Source organism: Eumetopias jubatus, unplaced genomic scaffold (genome assembly GCF_037043125.1).
Source record: "Eumetopias jubatus isolate StellerSeaLion01/CBP00866 unplaced genomic scaffold, mEumJub1_p1.0 scaffold_17, whole genome shotgun sequence".
In the NCBI taxonomy this organism is placed as follows: Eukaryota; Metazoa; Chordata; class Mammalia; order Carnivora; family Otariidae; genus Eumetopias; species Eumetopias jubatus.
The window spans coordinates 6,019,113-6,035,857 of NW_028274823.1; the positions used below are offsets into that span (position 1 = coordinate 6,019,113).

At 51.6% G+C, this 16,745-nt stretch overlaps 1 protein-coding gene across 3 annotated transcripts in view; it reads right to left on the reverse strand.

Moving 5' to 3' along the window:
* The window catches only part of DOCK1 (dedicator of cytokinesis 1), a 493,587-nt gene extending 487,266 nt beyond the window's left edge, over nucleotides 1-6,321 (reverse strand). For all 3 annotated transcript variants that reach the window (XM_028119986.2, XM_028119987.2, XM_028119985.2), the window contains exon 1: nucleotides 6,200-6,321. In XM_028119986.2, coding sequence (XP_027975787.1) covers nucleotides 6,200-6,245 — 46 coding nt within the window. In that variant the 5' untranslated portion in view covers nucleotides 6,246-6,321. The remainder of the gene's footprint in view (nucleotides 1-6,199) is intronic.
* Between the last annotated feature and the right edge of the window lie 10,424 nt (nucleotides 6,322-16,745).

Sequence of the window (16,745 nt, forward strand, 5' to 3'; positions counted from 1 at the left end):
AAGACCTGCCCCAGGTCACACCAATGAAGAGTGGCCACACCTCAGCTAAAACTCAAATTCTGACCCTTCCCTGGGCCCCCTCCTCAGGGCCCACCTCTCAGAAGAGGAGTCTGAACATGGTGCCCGGCGGTCAGCCAGTGGTGTAGGGCACTGCCTGGCTCCACACTGTTGGGACAGCCCCACCAGCCTCCCACCCCATGATCTCTTCTTCCAGCTGCACTCAGGACCCTAACACATTCGACAACTGCACAGCTCAGTGACCCCCGCTCCTGCTGCACCCCCGCAAGCAACACCTGTCAGCAGCCTTCCCGCGCACCGCGGCTCACGCAGCAGCCCACAGGCTCATCTCCCAAATTACGCCAAGATAGCCTGCAAAGAGGGAAATGCAAATCCAAACCACAAGCACGCACCACCACACTCCATCAGACTGGCTAAAATAGACAAGCGGGACAAGAAAGGCGGGTAAGGAGAACCCCGATCACACATACGTGGCTGGTGGGAATGCAAAAGGGTGCAGCTCCTCTGGAATAGTTTGGCAGTTTCTTAAAAATCCAAACGCACAACTACATACAACTTAGCAATGGCACTCCTGGGCACTTATCCCAGAAAATGAAGACTTGTGTTCATGTGAAAACCTGTGCATAAATGTTCATAGCAGCTTTACTCATAACAGCCAAAACCCAGATGTCCTTCAGCAGGTGAATGGCTGATGCATCAGATCCATGCCACGGAACACCAGTCAGCAATGAAAAGGAACCACCCACCGATACACACAACCACCTGAAGAACCTCCAGAGAATTATGCAGCATGATAAAAATCAATCCAAAGAGGTTTCATGCTATATGATTCCATTCATGTAACATTCTTGAAATGATAAAACTAGGGGCGCCTGGGTGGCTCAGTCGTTATGCATCTGCTTTCGGCTCAGGTCATGATCCCGGCGTCCTGGGATGGAGCCCCGCATCGGACGAAGCCTGCTTCTCCCTCTCCCGCTCCCCCTGCTTGTGTTCCCTCTCTCGCTGTGTCTCTCTCTGTCAAATAAATAAATAAAAACCTTAAAAAAAAAAAATGATAAAACTATAGAAACGGAGAAGAGATTACTGGTTGCCAGGGACTGTGCCGGAAGGAGGAGCGAGGTGGGTGTGGCTAAAAAAGGACAAGAAGAGAGGACCTGGGGGTGACGGCAGTGCCCTGTACCCGCCCTGCATCCAGGCCACTATCCTGGCTCTGTGTGGCACTGCGGTTTGGCAAAACGGCACCTAGAGGTAAGCTGGTAATGGGCAGAGGGGGTCTCTCTGTATTATCTGTTACAAACGTATGTGTTTATAATTATCTGAAAACACAAAGTTAAAGAAAAAATACAAAAGAGGAGGAAGGAAGGATGGAAGGATGGAAGGAAAGAAGCAAACAAGAGAAGGAACTATGCACAACCCCTAAGACAAGCCTGAGAAGACGTAATATGCTACGCAAACATTGGCACAACAATGAATTTAAAATTTTTATAATGTTTTCAAAGTAAAATAAGGTTTGTAGAAATATAATGTGCCCTAATCTGGTTTTTCTGCAACTCCAGTGAATGAAAATGTCCGCATTTCTATTGACTTACAATTAAATCTAATTTTTCTTCCCCAAAGTAGCAGCTTGCTTTCTACTCTAGATAACAAAAGACATCTCTCTGCAACTCCCACACTCCCAAATTTATTTGGACATTACACTACTCCTAGCAGTTATCATCAGTCAGAACTAATCTAAATACACACAAGTCATGCTCCCCAGCACTAAGCAAATGAGACTTTCCCCTGAGAGGGGCAAAACACACCATTAAGAAATCACCTTTTGAAGAAAAGTATTCTCGCAGCAAACCGTACCTGTCAAATCCAAACAGAAAATCACTTGTCACTACATTTCTGAACCGCACTTTATAAAATAAAAAATTAACAAAAGCAACACCCCATTGAGTGCTTGGCTGATCTCAAACACAATGCCCCCTCTTCTGCCAACATTATTTCAATGCACCGTCCTTGGTCTTTGTGGTGGCCAGGCTTAGTTCCACCGTCCAGATGGGGAAACCGAGGCTCAGGAAGATGAGTAATTTGCTTATGAGGAGTAAGACAGGAGTTAAAGGTGTCTGCAGCACCAACACCTGCATCCCCTTTGAGTTCTCCGTAGAGAAAGCCAAAATGAAGCACCCACACTTGGGTCCACTGGTGTTCAATCTCCTCCGTAACAAAGCTGAAGGCTAGCAAGAGAACCTTTCTCTCCCAAACTGCTCTCAGCACCACCTGTTAGGTTTCTCTTGCTGCCTTAACAAACGGCCACACCCTGAGCAGCTTCAAACGGTCCACAGGGATAATCTCCAGCTCCCCAGGTCAGACAGTCAGTGGCTCTGCGTCTCAAAATCCAGCTGTTGGCCCGCTGGGCTCTTGTGGGAAGCTCAGGAAGGGATCTGTTTCCAGGCTCGTAGGGGTACTGGCAGAATCCAGTTGTGCCTGTAGGACTAAGGTCCCCGTTTCCTTGCTGGTTGCCAGCTGGGGGCTGCCCTGAGCTCCCTGGTCCTTGCAAGGGGGCTCCTACATCTCAGGGCCAGCGACCTCTGACTCCACTCTTCTGTGACCAGCCAGAGAAAGTTCTCTGCTTTGGGGGCCCACGTAGATAATGCAAGGTCATCTCTCCAACTCTAAGTCTCATTACGTTAACCACATCTGCAAAGCCCTTTCTGCCATGTCACATAACGTATTTACAGGTTCTGGGGATGAGGGCATGGACATTTTGGGAAGGGAGCCATTATTCTGCCTCTCACACCAATGAGAGAAGTAAGCACACCATCCTCAGGTGTGACTCTAGAACACACTCCATCTTTTTACCTCATCTTAAGAACAGGATCCATAATAATTTTATTGGCGTTGAGACCTCAGACTCTGCCTAGCTGGGGGATGATGGAAAAGTTCACCCAGGCCAACCCCCCCTGGGACAGGTCAAAATTCATTCCTCTGTTAATTAACCAAATCCATAAACACTGACCCGCCCAATTCAAGCCTAGGGGGAGACATTAACAGGCTAGTAAGTTTACTGGGGGCAACCCCAACCCCCACTGGAATAAATGGGGTGGGCGGGGGAGACCAGCATTTCCTGCCTTGCTGAGGAAGCAACAGATCAGCTGTTTACTCCTTTCCCCAATTTACAAAATAAATAAATAACTGAAGTGTCTCATTTACAAACAATGCTTCTAACAGATTCCAAGTACTTGCAAACAATGAGCTGTGATTCATGTTTCCAAATGAGATGGAGTTTTATCATTTTCTTTCCCCTCGTGACTCATTCATCCCGCCAAGTCAGTGTTCGGAGTGGAAGCAAGGCCCACCCACGACCCGCCACAGCCCTCCAAGGAAACACAGCCCTGTTGTTAGGCTCCCCCCAAAAAAGCTGTGGTTGGTAAGGGGGGAGGCCAGTAATTTTCCCTTGGGCGGAAACAGCCCATTAGCTAACGGGAATGAATCCCTGTCCCCTAGCACTTCTGTCTTCCCTTCCTGAGAACCAGTGGGACCCTCCAGTGCCAACTCCTAGAACCGTGGGGAGAGCTTGGGCTGACCCGGATGTGAGCATCCTCGCCTTCCCTTCTGCCCAGAATCAAGAGTTGCCCTAACGGAACTCCAGTCATTTAAAGCCCCTACTGATGCCGAACAGACTGTGCTGTCCCGACCCTGCTACCCCATTCTGAGGCCTCGGCTCCACCGGAGTGAAACCAAGCAGAGCAGTCACTCTCCCCTCCACCTGACAGCCATTCACGCTGTTCCTGGAATTGCCTGGCAAAACCATCCAGGACATGGTTCTTTGGAAACTTTTCAACACAGACTTTTCTTAAAACCACAGCATTAGCCAAAGGTGTGATGTTGGAAGTCACCACAGTGAGTGCTGGCTAAGCTTCTGGAAGGTGTGTGACGTCATGGGGGGGGACACAGCCATGTTCTTGCCCACAGTCACCTCCCCACCAAGGAGACCCCGCTCACTCTGTCACTGAATGCTCCCTTTGGTCTTCTCTAGACAGAACAGTCAAGCAACTCAACAGGTGCCACACCTACAGTGTCCTCACTGACACCGTCAGGTCATGCTGCGAGCCAACAAAAGGTGTCCATGTATCTTAAAATGCAGAGCTCCAAAGAGAAGCCCCTCCCCACCTCCTGGCGCTCAGTGGGATGGTGTCAACTCCAGAGCCAGGGTTCCAATCCCAGACGGAGCACTTAATAGCAGTATGAACAATGTATTTTCTCTCCGCCTCTGTCAAGCGGGAGTGACAGGAGTCCCACCCCACAGAACTGGGAGGGGGGAGGCAAAAGCTCTCAGCCAGAGCTCAAGCCACTCCCTGCCTCCTCCACAGGGCTGTCTGTGCTCCTGCTCCTCTGCTTGCCTCCGGACTCTCCTGAGTGCTCCAGGCACTCCTCCATCTGTCTCTGCTGTGTTCCAGTCCTCAGTTCACTCCACCCACACCCACACCCACACCCACACCCACACCCACCCACCCACCCACCCACACACACACACACACACACACCCAGCAGGCTCTCCACAGCCAGGACCCCACTGTCACCACACCTGAAGCAGTCCCAAACAGAATGTGCACCCACACCTCCCCCATCAGCTGCAGATGGATGGCGACGTTTCTATCAGGGTGGCTGGGATGAAACCATATGGAAGTACCCAGGATGCTGCTTACACACTCAGGTCCCAGAGTCATAAAGCCCACCTCTGTCGCTGACCTCCGTGCCCAAGTCTGGGCCTCCACTTCCTCATCTCTAGAAATGGGGTGGGAAGAGAGCTCAGCCCTAGTGGTCCTGAGGCAAGAAGCACACACCCCACCCACCCGTGGGCATGTGGAACAAGACGAGTGTGGGCCCAGAAGACCTAGGACTGTCTCAGGACTGACTGTTCCCACAGCCACTGTCCAAACAGCTCCACTGTCACACCGCAGACATCTAATAGAGACAAGCACTGGAATCACAAAAAAGAAAGAACCCTGAGGGCCAGGGCCGCCCCAGAGGCTTGCCCAAGTCAGAGGGCCAGCACTGGAGGAGACCAGCAGTGGGGGTAGGCATGGCACCGCAAAAGCTCAGGGACAGAGGGGCCTGCCCGCTGCGGGAGCAGAAGCCCCAGGAGGAGCCCCCCCGAGAGGCACAACCTGGCGGCCAAGGTCACAAAAGGCCTTACAAGTCAGGCAAAGTGCAGCCTGGGTGACGGAGATGATGAAGGAGCAGGAGGAAAGTTAGGCGGAAAACCATGAAGGTCCAGGGGTCCGGGATCCCGGAGAGCAGCCACGGCCCCGACTCCCGACACGGGTGGGTAAGAAAGGACAGGCTGGACCCCAGCCCTTTGGCAGCCAGGCTGCAAATCCCCGGTGAGGAGGACGGCAGGGCGCAGCGAGGGCTGGGGTCCGTTTGTTCTGCCATCAAGGAAAGCCTCGCTCTCTGGAATGCATACTCGTTCGGTCCGAAATGTAAACTTGCAACCCGACTCCCCCCCACTCTCCCGCAGGAAACGACAAAGAGCGGCGGAGCCAAAACAGTCCCGCCCTCTGCAACCCGCTCCCCGAACCCGGGGACGCCGGAGCGCTCGGCCGGCCGCTCCGCTCCGGGGGTCCCGCACGGTCCAGGCCGGGCCCACCAAGCGGCGGGCAGGGCGCGCGGGCCGCCCAGGTCGCGCGCGCCACTTCCCACCGGGAGAGAGCACAACTCCTCGCTTGGATCCCTACAACTTGCAACTGCCCGCCCGGGGAGCTCCAGACCCTGCACGCAGCTTCACCCAAAAGGCAGAAAGACGCGGCCGAACAAGGACCCCGGGGCGGCCCGGCCCCGGCCAGCCCACCCGAAGGCTTCGGCCGCGGGCAGAACGGGGTCTGAGCTCGGGCGGCCGGGGAGGCTGGAGGGCTCCGCCACCGGGTGCCCGCCCGGGAGCTAGGTGGCGGGGGGGGTGGCGCGGTGGGGGGGGGGGACGCCCCGGGAAGTGACACGGCCCGCCCCCGCGCGTCCCCAGCCCCGCTCGCCCGCGCTCCGGAGGGGGCGCCGGGCACTCGGGCCGGGCCGGCGGCAACAGGCTCCGGCGCCCCCGCCCGCCCGCCGCGCCCCGCCCGGCCCCGCCGCCCCTCCGGAGCGCGCGCCGCGGGGAGGTCGGGCCGGCCGGGCGCGGAGTGGGGCGCGCGGAGCTCACCCACGCCGTATTTCTCCTCTCTCTTGGTGGGCACCCAGCGCGTCATGGCGCCGCCGCGAGAGCCGCCGCCGCCGCTCGGGCAGGAAACTCCGCGCCTAGGCCGCCATTTTCCATTCCTTTCGAGCCGCGACAGGATGAGGAGGAAAAAGTTTGCGGCGGAGGCGGTGTCATGTGGGACGGGGCGGGCGGAGCGTCGCGGGCCGGATGGGAAAGGCCGGGAGCGCCGGCGAGAGGCGGGCCGGCCCGGGGCCTGTGAGCACTGCCCCTGCGTCTGGCACCGCGCGCCGCAGCCTGTGTCTCCCGCGCACGGCCCGCGGGACGACCCCCCCCCCCCCCGGGGGACAGTGCCGCGGGACGGCGGCCGCTCCCTCTGCGCGGAGTCCCCGGCCCCCCGGCTGTCCCACGTTGAGAGGGGGGCGCCCTGGGCGGAGGGGGGCGAGGGGGGCTCTAGGAGACGTATGAAGCTTGGGGTTTGCACAGCACGGGGCTCAGACGGCGGACTCGGGTTCCGCCTTGGTGTAGGGCGTCCTGGAGCGGAGCAAACCCGGAGGTTCTCTGGACGGAGCCTGCCCGAGCACGTGGTCCTCTCACTAGGGAGACAGACTTTAACTGAGCACCTGGCCGCTGGTGCGGAGCAGAGTACCTCCACGTTGATGGGTTAGCTCTCCGTGCTTGGGGGGGGACGCCCAGGGCGGGTGGGCAGGAAGGGGTGGTGCGGTGCTGGTCAGGGAGCGCTTCCCGGGGAAGTGACCTCTCGCTTGAGTGTTGAATGAGGGCAGTTACCCCGAGAAGCCCGGAGGGAGAGGCAAGAAAAGCCCCGCCGAGGCCCAGGGACTTCATCCTCCTCGGGCTCGCAGAAACTTCTGCTGGTTCAGTAGGACTCAGTGTGTGAAGGAAGGGAAGAGAGGAAGTGGGGAGAGGAGCGAGCTGGGAAAGGAAGGCTCAGGTCAGGCGTGGAACAGACGCGCAGGGGTTCCCTGGAACGTGGTCTTCGGCCTGTAGGTGAGTTCTCAGACCCTCGGGGTTTCCACACCAGGTACACTGGCGCTTCAGAATTCTCCAAGGAAAAACTTAACACATCTATGTATTCTTACCATAATGTCAGAAAGGAGTAAGAGTTTAAAACCAAGAAAAGGAGGAAGGAGAAATCTCAGAATGCTCAGTAAGTGGAGTCAATTCGGAATAATATTAAGTGGCTGTCCTCTCTCATGCCCCCAGTGACAATGGCAGTAGGGCTGGGAGCCCTCAAGAACTGGAGGAAGGCAGGTAAAAAACGATGAAAGGCTCCATGGGGTAGGAAGGGCACTGGGCGGCAGGGCTGGGAAGGGAGCTAGTAGGGCCTAGGGAAGGCCAGGTGGGCCATTGTTCCTCAGTATAGAGAATGCCCTTGCCTGCCCTTGGGGCCACTCTGAGCCAGGGAAGCCTCAGCATTCCACCCAGAATGCAGATTAAGTACGCTTTGGAACGCCCTAGGAGCCTTTCAGTCTGCGTGGGTATGAGAGAACCTGCTGCATACAAGAGGGTAAGGTGTGACTTGAGAGTTCATGGGCTATCAACCACAGGTTCATAGAAAGTTACAGGCCTTATTCTACTAATAAAGAACTTCAGTCCCACAGAGGAAAGGGGCCTGGGCTCCAATCACATGTGGCTTCATGCACGCACTTAAAGCCTTCTGTGGAAATTAGAAACCTCGGGGGCTCAGACCCTGAACCCATGGCCCGGTGACCCTGACCACTTGCAAGAGAAGCAACCGTGAAGGGACTGGACAGGAGCAGGAGGGTGCCCCAAGACAAGTGACATGGTGGCCTGGCTCCTCCAGGTCAGGAAGGACTTCCCTGAGAAAGCAACATAAACCCAATATTTAAGGACAAGCAGAAACTCACTAGGTGAACGGCTGCGGAAACATCACGTACAAAGTCCCTGGGGTAGAAAGGAACACATCCCTCAAGGAACTGAAAGACCAAAGCATAGGGAAAAATGAGAAAGGGACACCAAATGAGTCTGCAGACGAAGAGTCTTGCTAGTAATTCTGATTCTGCAAAGAAAACCTGGTAAACAAATTTTGGTGATACTTACCTTCTCTTTTATGCTTAATTTCAATTCTGCTTGTGTGGCTATACATTGGGGAAGATGGGTGTTGTAAGTGAAAGACCAGGGGCTTCAGAGTCACGCAGACCCAGGAGGCCTGAGCTAGCCATTTCCCTTCCATTTCTGGTCATTCTTCTGTTCTGAGCCTTAGGGTTCTGATCTTCCCACATATAAACTAGGCGTAATAGTACCAACCTCATGAGGCTCTCCTGAGGATCACAGGAGAATATGTGACTACGTACATAAGGCACCGTAACTATGGTTGGCTTCCTCCTCTGATGCTGCCTCCGGGTTCTCTGTCTGATAACCTCATGGTTCACATTTTCTAGAACAGTGGCCACTTGTGCTCTGATAAAGGTGACCCACTGAATATATAAATAAATACATAATTGTATATTTTTGTAAGACTGTCATATAAATGAATCTCTAAATCAGAACTGGAGAACTCCAGATGGACCATGGACCATGTGTTTGAGACACGGAGGCCTTGGTCCCATTCTTGCAAAGTGTGCCCGAGCTTGGCTGAGATGTTGTACATGTGGCCACAGTTCTTGCAGCTCTGAGGTTTGTCAGCATTCCTGGGCTGATTCCAGCAGTGGTCTCATCTTGTGGTTCGAAGTCAAGTCCATGGCCCTGGCTCCTTGCCCTGTGGTTACATGAGCTAGGGATTGACTACACCTCCAGTTCCAGGAGCCCTGCATGTTGCGGCCAGTTGGCATTTTTAACTCCTGAGTCTGCATGCCTGGGCCACGGATCTCAGCCACACCTGCCAGGCCTCATGCAGGACTTAGGTCTGTGCTGGGCTTGTAGGTGTGATCTGCCCAAGGGCTGGAGTTCCTAGATGTCCCAGTCCTAAGCATCAGTGGGAGTTCAGACTAGTGACCTCCTCAACATATGGCAGAATCTTGAGATGGAGCCATGAAATGTCATAATCTATATCACAGTTTTCAATTTTGAAACTTAAAATTGTCTTTACTTTGAAAAAAATTTCCATATTTACAGTACAAACTCAGGAGGTATATTTAGCAAAATCTTGCCCAGTGGAGATGCCAGAAAGCACAGTGATTAGGGGGAAATACTTATTTGCGGTGGGCGATACAGATGAGAACAGGACCTGGATGTGGGGGTTTGATGCAATTCAACAGGGGCTTGACCACAGACTGCTTGTCACTTGAAAGGGGAGGAACGTGGTCTTGCAGTGAGGCATCTAGTTGCTGCCCCTTTGAGCCAGTGGCAGATATCCACATTGTATTAGATGACCAGGCATGTGGTCACAGTGCACAAGGTGACATAGCACAGAAAAGGTATATTCAGGACTTTACACCTAAACTTCAGTTTACAGAGACAATCAAGAAACAAGTTAAATGACATGACGTGAAATATAGTCAGACAAAGATAGAAGGTGGGACCTTCTATAGAACGCTGGTCTGGTGTCGTCAATAGGTGAAAATATTACGGGAAAAAAAATGGGTAGATAGGAAAGAACCATTCTAGATTTTGAAAGACTTAAGAAATATGACCGTTGATGGCATACTACTTTTAAAAAAGCACTCTAAAAGATGTTAAAGACAAGAGCGGTTTTAACTATGAACCAGTCTCCGATGATATTTTTAAATTATTATTTATTTTGCTAGATGTGATCATGGTATTGTGGTTATGTTGAAAAATGCCCTTGTATTTTTGAGATATATGCTGAAGTGTTTAGAAGTGAACTGTCATTGTGTTCATCACCTACTTTAAAATACTGCAAAAAGGGACGCCTGGGTGGCTCAGTTGGTTAAGCGTCTGCCTTCAGCTCAGGTCATGATCTCAGGGTCCTGGGATCGGGGCTCCCTCCTCAGCGGGGAGTCTGCTTCTGCCTCTGCCTCTCCTCCTCTCCTCCTCCCCGCTCATGCTCTCTCTCTCTCTCAAATAAGTAAATAAAATCTTTTTTAAAAATAAGACAAAATACTGCAAAAAAAGATGAAATTGTTCAATCTAGGTGATAGGTCTATGAGTGTTTCACCTCTACTTTTTTTATATGTTTGAAATTTTTTATAAAATAAAGTCAAAACGGGGGAAAGGAAGGGCTTGAGATTTAAAACCCGACTTGAGAAACAGTAGCCTGGACTGGCCTCACTTAGACAGCTCAGCCTCTGCCTTGCCCCCCAGGTGCGCTGCTCAGCATTCTCCGTGAAGATTATGAAGGCAGACCCTGGGTGTTAAACTTCAACCAGCTCTGCAAAGCAAATATGTTGTTCAGTAGAGGATGCTGCCCTGCTACACCAATGTGCCTTGGGGGCAAATGTCACTACGAATATAAATGCACACCAGCAGTCCTTCCCACACTGAGTACACAAAGAAGTGAGCTCTGGAGCTGGGGGCCAGGACACCTGCAGGAGACGGAGTGTCCTGAAATCAAAGGAGCCCTGGATCTGGGTAGCAAGGCAGCCGAGGCCTTGCCCATGGAGCCTTGATGCTCTCATGGTGCCCCATCCATGAACCTCAAGGTCCTCCAGCGGTGCAGGATAGTTGTCATAGAATCAATCAGACATGGTGGCCAAGACCTTGGCAGCTATCTGACTCTGGGGAAGTTAGCTGGCTGCTGGTCTTTAAAATAATAGTCTGATTTCTACGGTGTTGTGAAGATTTAATGAGATAACTGAAGCTGGGCTGAATGCTGGTAGGGGCTCCGGAGGAACGAATGGTTTTGAGGCACCAGATATTAGGCGGTGCCGGACTGTGATCCCTGATAGAAGGAAAATGAATGGAGTGTGTCAGCACAGTTGCCCGGCTGGCTTCCTAGAGGCAGTTTTGGGGCTGTAGCACGGGAAAGGGGACTCACCCAAGCCTGGGGTCTCACTCACTGGAGACAGAGAGTGGAGTTCGGAGAAGCCACGGCTGCTAGGACTTGAGGGTCAGAGTACCCAGGAGGATGGGGCTGCCCACACAGAGAGAATCCCAGAGGTCTGCAAAAGGGCTGCCTTTGGTCTTTGAATACTATACCTGTGTGGATTAAAACTTCATGAAGTCGGCTGTGAAAATAAGAGTAGAAAGTAACAGGCCCCAAATAATTCCCAGAGCTCACACGGTAGTTAGCACTCCCACCAGGCAGTGTACAAAGAGCTCATAATATAGACTGGGACAAGTATGGTTCTCCAAAGGATCACACCTTTGTAGTGGGGCTCCATTAGCCCTAAACTAAAGGCTGCTCTAGGCCATAATAAAGCTGAAAAACAAGCTCAAAAGAATGAAACTGAGCCCAAGTAACTTGAATAGCGCCAGGACAAAGTTCAATGCTATGTAAAAGAATACAATAAAATCCAGCACCCAACAATGTAAAAGGTCATGATGCCTGGCATCCTACGAAAAGTGACCAGGCATGCAAAGATGCAGGAAAATATAACCCATGACCAGGGGGAAAATATCCATCAGTAGTAACAGATGCAGATACAAAAACCTTAAAGCAGTATTGTCAATATGCTCCATGTACCCAAAAATGTAGAGGAAAACACAAAAAATACTGAGAAAAAAACAAAAACAAAAAAACCCTGAGACCATACGGTCAGAAGAAGTGCCCAGCAATGGGCGCCGTTATGGTCATGGTGGGATTGGTGGTAGATATCTCTAAGGTACCCTATTCTATCTGGGGAATTCTGGGATTCTCTCAGCCTCTTTTAAACTTATTCCGATGAGCCCCTTCCTGTTTCTGGTTCTGCACATGCTCACTGCTGCTGTGGGCATGGGACAGGAGCGTCTTGGCCTTGTGAAGAGGTGGTCAGGAGTTACAGTGGGCATCTGTTGGGTTTGTCTGCCCCCCCTTTCTTTGCACAACACCATCCTGGTTATCCTTTGGGGACCCACTGTTATGCACTGAACTGTGCCCCCCAAAATTCGTCTGTTGAAGCCCTAACCCCCAGTACCTCAGAAGGTGACTGTATTTGGAGAGAGGGCCTTTAAAAAGGTGACTGAGGGCGCCTGGGTGGCTCAGTCCGTTGAACGTCTGCCTTCGGCTCAGGTCACGATCCCAGGGTCCTGGGATCGAGTCCCACATCGGGCTCCCTGCTCAGCAGGGAGTCTGCTTCTGCCTCTGCCTCTGCCAGCCACTCTGCCTACTTGTGCTCACTCTCTCTCTCTGTCAAATAAATAAAATCTTTAAAAAAAAAAAAAAGGTGACTGACTCTTCAACAAATGGCGCTGGGAAAAACTGAACAGCCACATGCTAAAAAGTGAAAATGGACCACTTTCTTATACCATACACAAAAAATAAACTCAAAATGGATTAAAGACCTGAAACCATGAAACTCCTAGAAGAAAACGTAAGCAATAATTTCCCTGACATCGCCTTTAGCAACATTTTTCTAGATATGTCTCCTGAGGCAAGGGAAACAAAAGCAAAATTAAACTATTGGGAATACACCAAAATAAAAAGCTTTTGCACAGCAAAGGAAACCATCAACAAAACAAAAAGGCAAGCTACTGAGTGGGAGAAGATACTGCAAATGATCTATCCAATAAGGGGTTAATATCCAAAATATATAAAGAACTTACAAACTCAGCAACAAAAAACAACAACAACAAATAATTCCATTACAAATGGTCGGGGGACCAGAATAGACATTTTTCCAGAAAAGACAGACAGGTGAACAGCAAACACATGAAAAGATGCTCAACATCATCCATCCTCAGGGACATGCAAATCAATACCACGACAAGATACCACCTCACACCTGTCAGAATGGCTAAAATCAAAAAGACAAGAAATAACAAGTGTCGGTGAGGATGTGGAGAAATAGAGACCCTCGTGCACTGTTGTTGGGAATGCAAAGTGGTGCAGCCACTGTGGAAGACAGTGTGGAGGTTCCTCAAAAAATTAAAAATAGAATTACAATATGATCCAATAATTCCATTTCTCGGTATTTATCCAAAGAAAATGAAAACACTCCTTCAAAAAGATAGATGTACCCCTGGGTTTATTAAAGGATTATCTACAACAGCCAAGACATGGAAGCAGCCCAGGTGTCCATCGACTGATGAATGGAAAAAGAAGATGCGGTGTGTATATATACATACAATGGAATATCATGCAGCCATCAAAAAAAAACACAAAAAAACAAAATCTTGCCATTTGCAATAACATGGATGGATCTAGAGAGTATTGTGCTAAGGGAAATAAGTCAGGGAAAGACAAATACCATATGATTTCATTCATACACGAATTTAAAAAGCAAAACAGGGGCACCTGGCTAACACAGTCAGTAGAGCATGAGACTCTTAATCTCGGAGTTGTAAGTTAAAGCCCCACGTTGGGTGTAGAGATTACTTAAAAATAAAAATCTTGGGCGCCTGGGTGGCTCAGATGGTTAGGCGTCTGCCTTCGGCTCAGGTCATGATCCCGGGGTCCTGGGATTGAGTCCCGCATCGGGCTCCCTGCTCGGCGGGGAGCCTGCTTCTCCCTCTGCCTCTGCCTCTCTCTCTCCGACTCTCATGAATAAATAAACAAAAAAAATAAATAAATAAATAAATAAATAAAAATCTTAAAAAAGAGAGAGAGAGACAAAGAAAAAAGACAAACAAAAGACAGACTCTGAAATACAGAGAACAAACGTGATTGCCAGAGGCAGGTGGGTAGGGGGGTGGGTGAAATACATCAAGGGGATCAAGGGTACACTTATGAGATGAGAAATGTGTAGAATTATTGAATATTGAATCATATTGTACTGTATACTGTACACCAGAAACTAATATAACCCTATGTTAACCATACTTACATCAGTCAATCAACTGATCATTGAGTTAAATGAGGCCATTAGGGACGGCCCCAACCCATCCTGACTGGAGTCCTTACTGGAGGAGAGACCTGGACACACAGACAGACATCAGGGACACATGTGCACCGAGGGAAGGCCATGAAAGTGGCCATGGAGAGAGGCCGCAGGGAAAACCCAACCTGCCGACAGTCTGACCTCAGATTTGCAGCTTCCAGGACCATGAGAATAAATGTCCCATCCCTGGCTTGTGGCAGTCCCCTGCACAGCAGCTGCCGAGGCTTCCCACCGACTTGCTGGTCACCCAGAGTCACCCAGAAAGCCAGGCACGGGATATGGGCTGCAGCCCTGAAGGCCGGCCCTGCCCCAGGGTCTTGATCTTGCCATCCAACACTGAAACAGCAGCGGCAGCACTGTCTCTTCTGAGCCCCACAGCCTGATCCCTTGGCCCAGACCGTCCTTCTTAGCCGCCACCGGGGAGCCTAGGTGAGGACCAGCCTACAGAAGGCTTGCTGTGGGGGCTCCAGGGATGTCCGTCTGGGGCTCAGACACACACACACACACACTCTCTCTCTCTCTCCTGCCGCCAGAGACTTAGCGGTGTCTGGAAGAAAGAAATGTGTGCTCCCTGAAGGAGTCAGAGAAAGCAAACGCAGAGGTGACCCTCTGGGAAGAAGGTGAGATGGGACAGTGACATGTCCTTCTGGGCAAAAAGGAACAATGTGAGAAGTAACGCAGGCAGGGAAGGTGCTCCATGCCTGGGACTGGAGAATGGGGGCTGGGTGAAGAGTGGGGGCAGGATATGGGGTCCGCAGGGAAGGGCTGTGCCTGCCAAGCCAAGGGGCCAGCACGATCCAAACCTGTGCCTTAGGAAGCTCACTCTGGTGGCAGAGGGCACATGGACTGGGGAGAGGAGGAACTAGATCTAGAGAACTAGTTAAGAGGAAAGGGGGGGTGATGAGTTTGGGAAGTCTTTGACAGTTTTGACATTCACAAATTAAACACATGCACAGTTAACAGCCAATTTACTGAGAATGTTCCCACTGATGGGCCAAGAGCATTTAATCCTTGTGATAACCAATGCGTTATGTGCTATGGTTATCCCCATTTTATAGAAGAAGAAACTGAGGCTCCTAAAGGTTCTTGGGAATGTGCTCAGAGTTCACAGTAGAAAGCAGTAGACTCAAGACTAAACCCAATCATTTGAACATCAGACCCCAGACTTCTAACTATGTGACCCACTATGGCAGCCAAGCTATATGGATCTGCCAGGCCTTGTTCTTATGCTTACCTTGCAGACCAGGAGGTTGACAGAGGCTGCAGCCAGGCCCTCAGACTTCTAGTCCTCAGGGACTGGTGCTCCTTGGATCTCCCTGCTTCCAGGTCCTAGAAGCCTGAAGGCACACAGTGAAGCCTGTGGACTCCCATTGCCCAGGCCACATAAGGGCCACCTGGTCTGCTAGACCAAGTGGACAGCCCTGTCCTCTTGGAAGGGGTTAGACACAGTTGTATGTGTCTTTAGAGTGAAATTCAAACTGCCTGAAGAGGCAGTGGTCAGTGTCCTGGTGCCACGACGGGATGGAGATCCAGGCCCTGCGGGGGTAGCCTGCTGGCTCTTCTCAGCCCGGTGTGGCCTGGGCCTAGGACAACCCTGCTGGGGCTGCCTCTGCACCCAGACTATACCTCCCAGCTCACTACCTACCCCACGGGCACACCCCAGCCCACCTGCACCGGCTCCCCATAATCACAGTGCTACCCCAATGTTCTCAGGGTCCACACCACTCTCCACCCGGCCCCAACCACACCTACTCTCTCCAAGTCCCTGGACACTTGCTTTGCCCTCAAGCACGGATAGAGTTGCCCGAAACTGAAGCCTTCCTCAGCCAGTACTGCATCCCCACACCTTTCTCTTTCTGGCCGGGACGGACTAATGCCCTCCCAGCCCGGGTCAGAGGTCAGCCAGGGGAGGTTTCTCATCTTCCAGGCAGTGGTCACTCCCTCAATAGTATTCACAGAAACCCTTCCCTCTGAGACAGCATTTACTCAGAATTACCTGATCCTGTAATTATCTGTGACTGCCCCACGGGCTGGGAGGGAGCCTTATGCATCCTCTGTGCAGAGCCTAGCACCTGGGGCTAATAATAGTGAAATGAGAGTAATAATAATACAAGCAGACAGCACTTACTGAGCTCGTGCATTATTTCACTTAATTACAGCCTCTCATTGGCAGATAACTGTACGGAAAGCACTTTGTTCACTGTCCGGAGCACAGTGAGCGTGCGCTAAATGTTAGCTACTATTGGGGTTCCTTGGGGGCACAGTGCGTTAAGTGGCTGGCTCTCGGTTTCGGCTCAGGGCTGATCTCAGGCTCGTGAGATCAGGCCCTGCATTGGGCTCCACGCTCAGCACTGAGTCTGTTTCAGATTTCTCTCCCTCTGCCCCTCCTGCTCTTGTGCTGCGTGCTCTCTCTCTCTCTCTCGAATAAGTAAACCTTTACAAAAAAATGTTAGCTACTATTCTTAATAGATTTTGTTGAATGAATGAATGAGTGAGTGAATACATGGGTGACTCAGCTTCCCTGCCGGCTGCCGCAGGAGTCACTCTCAGCGTGCACTGTCAGGGCTACATGCTCGCGTCCCTGGCCTGTGCACCAGGCCATCTGGCTTGTGCAAGTTTGCAGCTCAGTGACAGTAGGGGCAGGACCCATCCAA